At 40.5% G+C, this 9180-nt stretch overlaps 1 protein-coding gene across 1 annotated transcript; it reads right to left on the bottom strand.

Annotated features, from left to right (window-relative positions):
- Nucleotides 1-844: 844 nt before the first annotated feature.
- Nucleotides 845-6146, bottom strand: LOC149461881 (uncharacterized). The gene is made up of 2 exons (XM_089677643.1): nucleotides 4173-6146; nucleotides 845-1085 (listed from the first exon to the last, which is right to left on the bottom strand). The coding sequence occupies exon 1, from the start codon at nucleotides 6134-6136 to the stop codon at nucleotides 5324-5326; it is 813 nt and encodes a 270-aa protein (XP_089533769.1). The 5' UTR covers nucleotides 6137-6146; the 3' UTR covers nucleotides 845-1085; nucleotides 4173-5323.
- Between the last annotated feature and the right edge of the window lie 3034 nt (nucleotides 6147-9180).

Raw genomic sequence — 9180 nt, 5'->3', positions numbered from 1 at the left:
GCAGAGTTCCTCTATTTCTGACAGTTCTCTGACTTTCACATGTACAGCGGTTGAAACATTGTATCTGTTTCCGAATAAAAACATCTGTATCCTAAATGGAAACAAATAGATACAATGTTTCAACTGCTGTACATGTGAAGGAACTGTCAGAGAACTGTCAGAAATAGCGGAGCTCTCTGCAGGGACACTTTTGCCGGCTGATCGGGAAAAATCCGATTCGCGCACCCGAAGTAGGCTAATATTCGGATTCGACACGAATCGAATTTTTCCTGAAATTCGAATCGAATTCCACTTCGCCTGGTTCGATTCGCTCATCTCTAAAAATAATAAACTATGTGTCAGCAGCAACACCCACCAAAAAAAATTATATATACAAACAATTAATTTGGCAAAGTGAACAAAATCTCATAAGGGTATGCGCTAAAAAAATTTTTATATATATATATATATATATATATCTATCTCACCATATATTAAGTGTCCAAAATAAACTAGTGTCCAAAACAAAATCTAAATATTCTCTGTGACTTCATAACACTGTGAATAATCCACCACCAAATGAATTAAATGAACTCACCAGAGCTATATGCTGATCAAATTATAGAGCAGCAATAGCACTTGTGCTCTGGGAGCGGTGAATGAACGATGTCCAGATATTAGATGTGGTAATTCTTAATCACGTCCAGGTAATCAATAATGGTGAACAGTAGGAGGGATAATGTATCACTACCAAAAGCAATACTCTGCAGCCAAGGATCTCATGATGAGTCTCTCCATTTAATTCCATACCTCCATATATGCATGAATCACACTCAGGGACAAAGGAAAAAGCATGATGGTGCAGTACGTTTAAAACATATGTAAATTTAATAAAAGCTCAAACAACTCACAAAAAAGGTGTCCAGACAGACACCAGCTTAAACAGCAATGCACAGCAATGAGGTGATGAACGATCCCCGCTCACCGCGGATCACCTCCGCCCCTTGATGACGTTGTGGTGACGAAACGTGTTGGGCGTGGGCTACTCGATGTTGACGTCAGAACGTTCTTTTCCCAGTGTTTGTCGGAGGTGATCCTGAAATCAACTGATAAAGAATATGAATTATCAGCTTTCTTGACAGGCCAAATACAATTATTCACCACTGATTGTACTTTCTTTAAATTCCTTGCTGTAAAAACTCATCTATAATGGAAGAAATTGGATTAATTGATTCTAATGGCAATTTGTATTGAGGTTGAGGCTTAGGGTCTCTACCTTCAATGTCAGCTTCAAAATCTTTAAACAAACCTGCATCATTTTTGCTTTGACTTCAAAGATCTTTATGTGATCTAACCAATTGTTCCAATTCAAGATTGGTTCCTGTATGGGGCCATTTATGATCTGAAGACATGTCAGCAGTTGCTGTACAAATACTTCCAACATTACTATACATGGAAGAATCAATTAACGTTGATTTGGGCCTAGATGGATCTCTCCATAACGTTGAAGTACATAAATCAATTATCAAACTGAGTTTACTAATCACATCAATACCAAGAATGTTCTGTGCACCATGACAATATCAGATGTTTATGTTAGTTTTCAGAAATCCTGGAATCTCAAAAGTCACATTAGAAACTTTCCTCGCAACTAAACTACATTTTCCACTAAAATCAAGTAAATTGCATTTTGGAGAATTGGCATTTACAGGTAATTTATGTTTATGTTTTATGTACCTACTAAAAACATTATGTTCCTGCCATTCAATACACCCTGTACATATGGCCTTCCACTTTCATCCAATAAAATTGAAGCAACATATTCTAACGGTAAAGGAGAAGAATCTCGATTTGATCCTGACTCTAATTTTGGAAATGGCAATAAACAATTCCTATTAATGACAACAGCACTGTGTACCATATTGTTCAAGCTGTTGTTGACACTCAGTGAACTGATCTCTTTGACTTCTGAGGCATAAGGCAACTCAGACAGACTATTGTTGGAACATGGAGGAGCAGATTGTTCAGAAATTGTATTTTCACTTTCTAATTCCAAAGTTTTTCTTTGTAAATCTAATACATATTGAACACAATCTCTTTTCAAATGACTAAATCATTTACAATAATAGTATTTCCTGTCTGCTCTGAGACCCTAGGTCTGCCTGTGACATGTTCATCACCATAATTGGGTGTGGCCAAGCACGTGGTCTCTCTCTGATCTCCATTTTGAATAGCTACACTTTCCATCTTCTGATTGTTTAGTTTAATTTGTCTGCTAACTGTATCTATAACTTTGGCTGCTTGATCTAAATCATTTTTTCCGGCAGCAAATAAGAGATGCTGGATATAGATACTTAAATTTTTTAACAAAAGCTTTTATCATAGCAGAACTCTCATTGGCCAAATTAAATATCATTTGGGTATACTTTGGAAAATCTATTTTTACAATCAAAAGGATCATCATTGATCGTATCTCTAAAGGAGTCTAAGATTTCCAGGGAAGGAGTTTCCTCCCCAGTTGTACATAGCAATAACTGACGCAATCGGTCTGATGCATTGCTATGAATTTCCACATCATCCTCATTAATATATGGGGTTTTGGTGAATCCACATGCCATAAAGCTGGGAAGCCATAATCTGAAGAAAACATTTCTTTGCTCCTCATTCAGGCAAAAGTTATTGCACAAAATTTCAAAAACTTCTGTATTATGAAAAGCATCCGCTTTCATGTCATAGGCTGGCATATCCTGCAAAATTTTCATGAGCTGATCAAGGATCTTAAGATGAAGTTCTGCAGCTTTATCCATTAATTTTCTCTTAAGCATTGCTTCATGATCCTGCAGATCATCTTCTATAAACTGGATGTCTGCTATTAAAGATTTTTGTCTGCCTTGCCTCTGGCTAGTATTTACACAAATTCTTTTTATATCAGTCATGGTGTGACAGATGTCCCGCTCCCCCCTTGGCTCACCTTCATCCCCCTCCACCTCTCATCCTGTCGTGGTCCTTTGAAGCCGGGCTGCTCAGGATAAGAGGTGTGACTCCTGTCACCCCTGTCACTTATATTCCCCCATCCGGCTTGGCCGGCGGGAGGAAGGTAGTTTCCCACAGTGAGGTTCACACCCCTCCGCGAACCTCCCGCAGGGATGTTCAGGGCCACGGCAGTCAGCCTGATGCTGCACGGCCCCGGCATCTGCAGCGCGGGCATTAAAGTTCCTGCGCTTGCAGATACCGACAAAGGCCGCGCTCTCGAGAGCAAGGCCCATGTCAAGGGGGGCATGCCTCATTGCCGGGCGACAAGGCATGCCACCCACGGTTGCCAGGATGACCAAGGAGCGTCCTGCATCGGCTTAAGAAGGCCGATGCTGGGCTCCCTGGTTGTTCGTTCTGCTGCACAGCCACTGAGAAGTCTCTGCTGCGGCGAGACTCTCACGGCCACTCTGCAAAAGCCTGATACTGGGCTGCCACTCTGCAATAACCAGGGATGTGGGGGAGAATTACCACCCACTGTCCCCTGACTGGCATCTGCTGTGATTCCGGGCATCCCTGCCGGAGCCGTGAGTGTATTCACCCCTGTTTTATTCCCCTGAACTGTTCCTGTACTCTATCTCCATTTCCCTGCTTGGATTATAAACTGTTGTAGAGTCTCTAACTTTGCCCCTGGGACCCGATTACAACTGTTTTGATCCCTCTCCTTGCTACTTCCCCATACCAGGTACTGCCACGCTCCCTGCAGACCCCAACTGAGTGACTGTCATTTGCTTTAATAAAGCTTTGTGTGTTTGCCATCTGCTTTGTGTGTTCTGTCCTGCCTACTCTGTCACAATATCATTCTGTAGTTCAGAAAGCTGAATGTCTTTCGTTTGAATTGCACTTTGCAGGTTAACTGTTTGCTCAAAGTCTGGCAATTAGCATATACACAGTTATCTTCCTCTGACTTATTCTTTACACAAGCAGCAATCCTAGGAACCTCCAAAATCATGGCGTTAAAAACATTAACTAACTTCATTACATTTCTAACTTGTTTGCTCAATTTCTTAAAGGAAAACCTAGATTTTTCTATGTTAATATTAGCCTGTAAGCACTCATTATACATGTACCGCCAAAGTTCATCATCTTTAACAAATTTAGACAGATTTTGGAATTCTAATTTACTCTCTCTAGATAATTCATCGATAAAATCCATTACTTACCGATTAAGAAGGTCTTTCTTCATGTAACGTTCCTTTTCTCTCTTGGTGGGAAATTACATCACCAAGGAACAGCGTTTTCTTGCATCTGCACAAAATTCTCACCAATTCTGATTCTAGGCTGATTTCGATTATGCCAAAGGGTCATCTGCTGAAGGCTTTTATTTCTCCTGAAAGCTTGACTTCATATTTTGCTGACCTTGCAGCAATCTTCTCTCTCATCAAGGTGAAGGATAAAAAAAGTAAAAAACGATCGATATTCGAAAAAAATCAAACTGGTCTGACTCGCCACTGTAAAATACCAGATTTTCTCGATGTTTTGTTAACTTGTATTGATGAGAAAAGTCCAAAATAGAAAGTCCTTCCAACTCTTTCATAAACTCAAAAATGTGTTTAATAATAATATTGCATACAATTAGAAATAAAATATTGGAATACAAAATGTTTAGATAATGTCCAAAAAATAGAGTTATGTTCTTGAGATACAAATTGTATGTAAAATTGTTTGTGTAGTGTGAATCTGTAGGCTCCTTAGCCCAACTTCTAAAAAGTGTGCCACCAAAAAGTCTTTGTTCTGCTCTATAAAGGAGCAATTCAGCCCCCACCTTCTCCTAAAAGTTGGCTGGTTTTCCTCTCTGGTTCTTATAGTCCCACAATAATATCTGGTGACAGATGTATAGAACAAACCTTCAGTCTTCTCCCCTCCCCTAGGAGAGAGTCTGAAAATGAATCCTTGGGACCTCTAATCAAAACTTCACTGACATTCCATCTGTCAGGGGGGATGGGATGTGTTACACATACATATATATATATATATATATATATATATATATATATATATATATATATATATAATTTCCTAAAAATATTCTTAATATAAAAGTTATATCATATATAAATATCCTAATCAAGAAATATTACAGTATAAAATGTGTATGCTTAACATGTATCAAGTAGATTCTTACAAATCTCTATTAGTGAAACTTTAGCTCCTACCCACAGAGATGGGGGAGGAAAGCTAGCAAACCAATTCATGACTAATTACTACCACGTTACTAGAATGTAGAGAAAAGATCCAACACATTCATACATATGTTAGTAATGTCAATAAGCAGATATTAGGTTATGGAAGGCTTCTAACAGGAACATTTCCCTCACTCAGGACAGGAAAGTGGCTTCTCTCCCGTGTGAGACTTCTGATGTGTGTAAAGACTGGACTTCTCTGAAAAACATTTCCCGCAATCAAGACAGGAAAATTGCTTTTCAACCACATGAGACTTCTGATGTCTGACAAGTTTTGATTTTACTACAAAACATTTCCCACACTCAGGACAGGAATATGGCTTCTCTCCTGTGTGCAATTTCTGATGATAATAAAGATTGGGCTTCTTTGAAAAACATTTCCCACACTCAGAACAGAAATATGGCTTCTCCCCTGTGTGAGATCTCTGATGTGTGTACAGACTGGACTTATCTGAAAAACATTTCCTACACTCAGAACAGGAATATGGCTTCTCCCCCGTGTGGGATCTCTGATGCCTGGAAAGATGGGACTTCGCTGAAAAACATTTCCCACACTCAGGACACAAATATGGCTTCTCCCCCGTGTGGGATCTCTGATGTCTGGAAAGATGGGACTTCACTGAAAAACATTTCCCGCACTCAGGACAGGAATACGGCTTTTCCCCCGTGTGACATATTTTATGCACATTAAGATTGTACTTAGAACAGAAACCCTTCCCACACTCAGTACAGGAGAATCGCTTCCCTGTTGGAAGGCCGGCCCGGTCCCGCACAGTCTGAGGTTCCTCAGGATACGAGGAATCCGATGGTCCAGCTACACTGGGTGGTGCCGGATGGACATTGGAGGGAGCCGGGTTTTCTCCTGGACTATACTGTGTGATGTCCTCATCTTCTACTTTCCAGTCTGGAGACAAAGTGAGACAATCCTCAGAGGTTTTCCTCATCTCCCGGCCATGGACTAAAATACAAAGACAAAGAGGATTACTAGACAGGAGCTGATTGGTTCCCCCAAACCAGGACTCCACCCACATCAGGCAGCTTGGTCTCTGAGGAGCTTACAATTCCACCCTCAAGGGAACTAGGAAATGGCTCCTCTGATCTCCTACCAGGTCATTTCTTTATTCATGGACCTTAGTCAGAGAGTGAGGAAACAACCAGAACTGTCTTTTATAGGAGGGACAGTGATGAGGGGATTATAGGACGAGGGTCCCCACCCCCTCTATCACTCATTGCCAAGGTGAAGACTGGACTGATCCTGAAGACCACCATCATTGGGGTATTGACTCCTCCCTCATTATCACTTTCTGTTTAAGGGTCCAAAGTTGGAGGATGTTATCACATTATTATCACCATGTAAAAGTCTGTGCTCCAATCACATCATCCGATATAAAATGTCCAGCTGGGAGGAAATGGGTGTAAAATAATTAAGACCTATGTAATGTCCAACTTATATAGGATACAAAAGTTAGGACTATACAGTATTAGTTTTCTTCTATATTTATCTGGTGATCTAGCCAGTAAATCTGTTGTTTTATAAAGACCATTTACCACTGACAGGGGGCTTATAATGATCAGCTTTTATTTATTCATGTAAAACGTTTATCCCAAAAAGAAAAACCTGTTTGATGAAACTGATTATGAAGTGTGAGCTGGAGTTTGGCTTCAATTAGTTACTGTTTTTAAATCTGCTAGTACATCTAACACCCTCCTGCCCCCAGACTGACCATGCTGCTGTCTCCACAGTGGGGGCGCTCTAATACAGAAGGTGTGTTACTGGCCAGATCACCAGGTGAACACAGGGAAAGAAGCCAAAGAAAAGGAATGCAGCCGCCACATCCAATGATTGGTAAGCTATAATATGGGACATTTGTGGTTTAACCGCTTGCCGACCCTCCCACAGTGTTGTTACTGCAGCAGGGCGGCACCTGTACGCACAATGCTGTCTTTTAACGTCGCTGTGCAAAACAGGTAGGGAGCGCGCGTGAGGCGTGTGCCCGCTCTACCCTACCTGCCGATTGTGGCAGCGGGTGTCTGTCACCGGCTCCGGGCGGGTCATTTCCCGCGGGGTGCCGGTGATTACAAGTAATCACTGACAGATAGCAGGGCTGCAGTGTTTACATTACAGCTCTGCTATCTGTCAGTTCCAAACACGCTGAACCTGAGAGAAGACTTAATCTCTAGGGATCAGTGTGTTCCCTTCAGTACACACCCCCACCCACTAGTAAAACACTCCCCTCACACAGTTAACCCTTTCATTACCTAAAAAATGTTAACCCCTTCCTCCCCAGTGCCATTAGTACAGGGTCAGTGGTTTTTTTTGCACTGATCACTGTATTGGTGTCACTGGGGATGTCAGTTACCCCAGGTCAAAATGTCTGCCGCAGTCCCGCCATAAATCGCTGATCACTGTCATAAATCGCTGATCACTGTCATAAATCGCTGATCACCGCTATAAGTTCCATTATTAGTATAACTAAAAATAAAAATTCCAGTATCTTTCCCGCCATTTGTAAACGTTATAACTTTCACATAAACCAATTCATTTACACGTATTGGGATTATTTTGTAGCAAAGACATGTCGCAGAATGCATTTTGGTAGAAATTTATGACTAAATTTGATTTTTAAATTTTTTTACTGGATATGTTTTATAGCAAAAAGTCCAAAATATTGTTTTTTTTCTCAAAATTGTCAGCCTTTTTTTATAGCGCAAAAAATAAAAAAAACGCACAGGCGATTAAATACCACCGAAAGAAAGCTCAATTTGTGGGAAAAAAAGGATGTAACTTTCATTTATGTACCGTATTGCATGACTGCGCAATTGTCCGTTAAACTAGCGCAGCGCTGTATAGCAAAAAATGGAGTAAATTGCAGTATCTATCCCATAGTTTGTAGACGCTATAACTGTCACACAAAGCTATCAATATACACTTATTGGGATTTTTTTTACCAAAAACATGGAGCAGAATACATTTTGGCCTAAATTTATAACCAACTTTGAGTTTACTATATATTTTTTATAGCTGAAAGTAAAAAATATAATTTTTCTTCAAAATTTTTTTTTTTTTTTATATATAGTGTGAAAAATAAAAAAAAGTGCACAGATAATCAAATACCACCGAAAGAAAGCTCTATTTGTGTGAAAAAAAGGATGTAAATTTCATTTGGGTACAGCATTGCATGACCGCGCAATTATCAGTGGAATTAGTGCAGCGCTGAGTAGCAAAAAGAGGCGTGGTCATTAAGGGGGGTAAATCCTCAGGAGGGCAAGGGGTTGGTGAAATCTCATCCTATGTCCAGTGATAGCAGTGACATCTACTGGCCACAGTGAGACATCACAAGACAACCTAAACTTAGGGAGAAACCAAGTGAAGAACTATACAATCAGCCTGAGCCAAGTACAGCCCAGCCACAAACTAAACCCACATAGTACCTCTATTCAGGACAAGGGGGGCGATACTAATAAATAGTGTAAGGATCACATCAAATTGGTGTTTAGTAATCAGAGATCACTTACAGGGGTTGTAACCCTCAGACATGGAATATGAACAAACATATCCCTCTACAGTGTGTACTTGTCTCACTCCAGAGCAATAAGAGCCATTTCTGTCTGCTGTCTCCTTCCTCTGTGATCAGCAGCTGAGTCACTTCTAACAAATCTTCCTGACACCAAGAAAAAAAAAAGATGACAGGGGAGGGAGCTCCAGCACATAGCCTCTGATTGACAGCCTCAGCTCTGTTCCTGTGTGAAGGAAGTGTGTCCCTTCCCATCAATTGTTTCTCAGAGCTCATTTCACTGAGCTCTGAAGAGAGTGACTTCAGCTCTCTGCCCCCTTTTTTCTGACTTCTCAGACAAGCTGTAAATATTCTAGACTTTGAACAAATATAGAGAAGAAAGTGCTACAAATAAACAGGTACAACGTATGTAGGAGGATTTTTTTTTATCTCTGTGTATCACCTGAGGCCAGTCACTGCACTGGGTATATGGA

This window comes from Staurois parvus, unplaced genomic scaffold (assembly GCF_062004578.1).
Source record: "Staurois parvus isolate SC_StPar_1 unplaced genomic scaffold, SC_StPar_1.0 ptg000191l, whole genome shotgun sequence".
NCBI lineage: Eukaryota > Metazoa > Chordata > Amphibia > Anura > Ranidae > Staurois > Staurois parvus.
The sequence above is the reverse complement of the archived record's forward strand: the minus strand, read 5'-3'. Positions and strand labels throughout refer to the sequence as shown.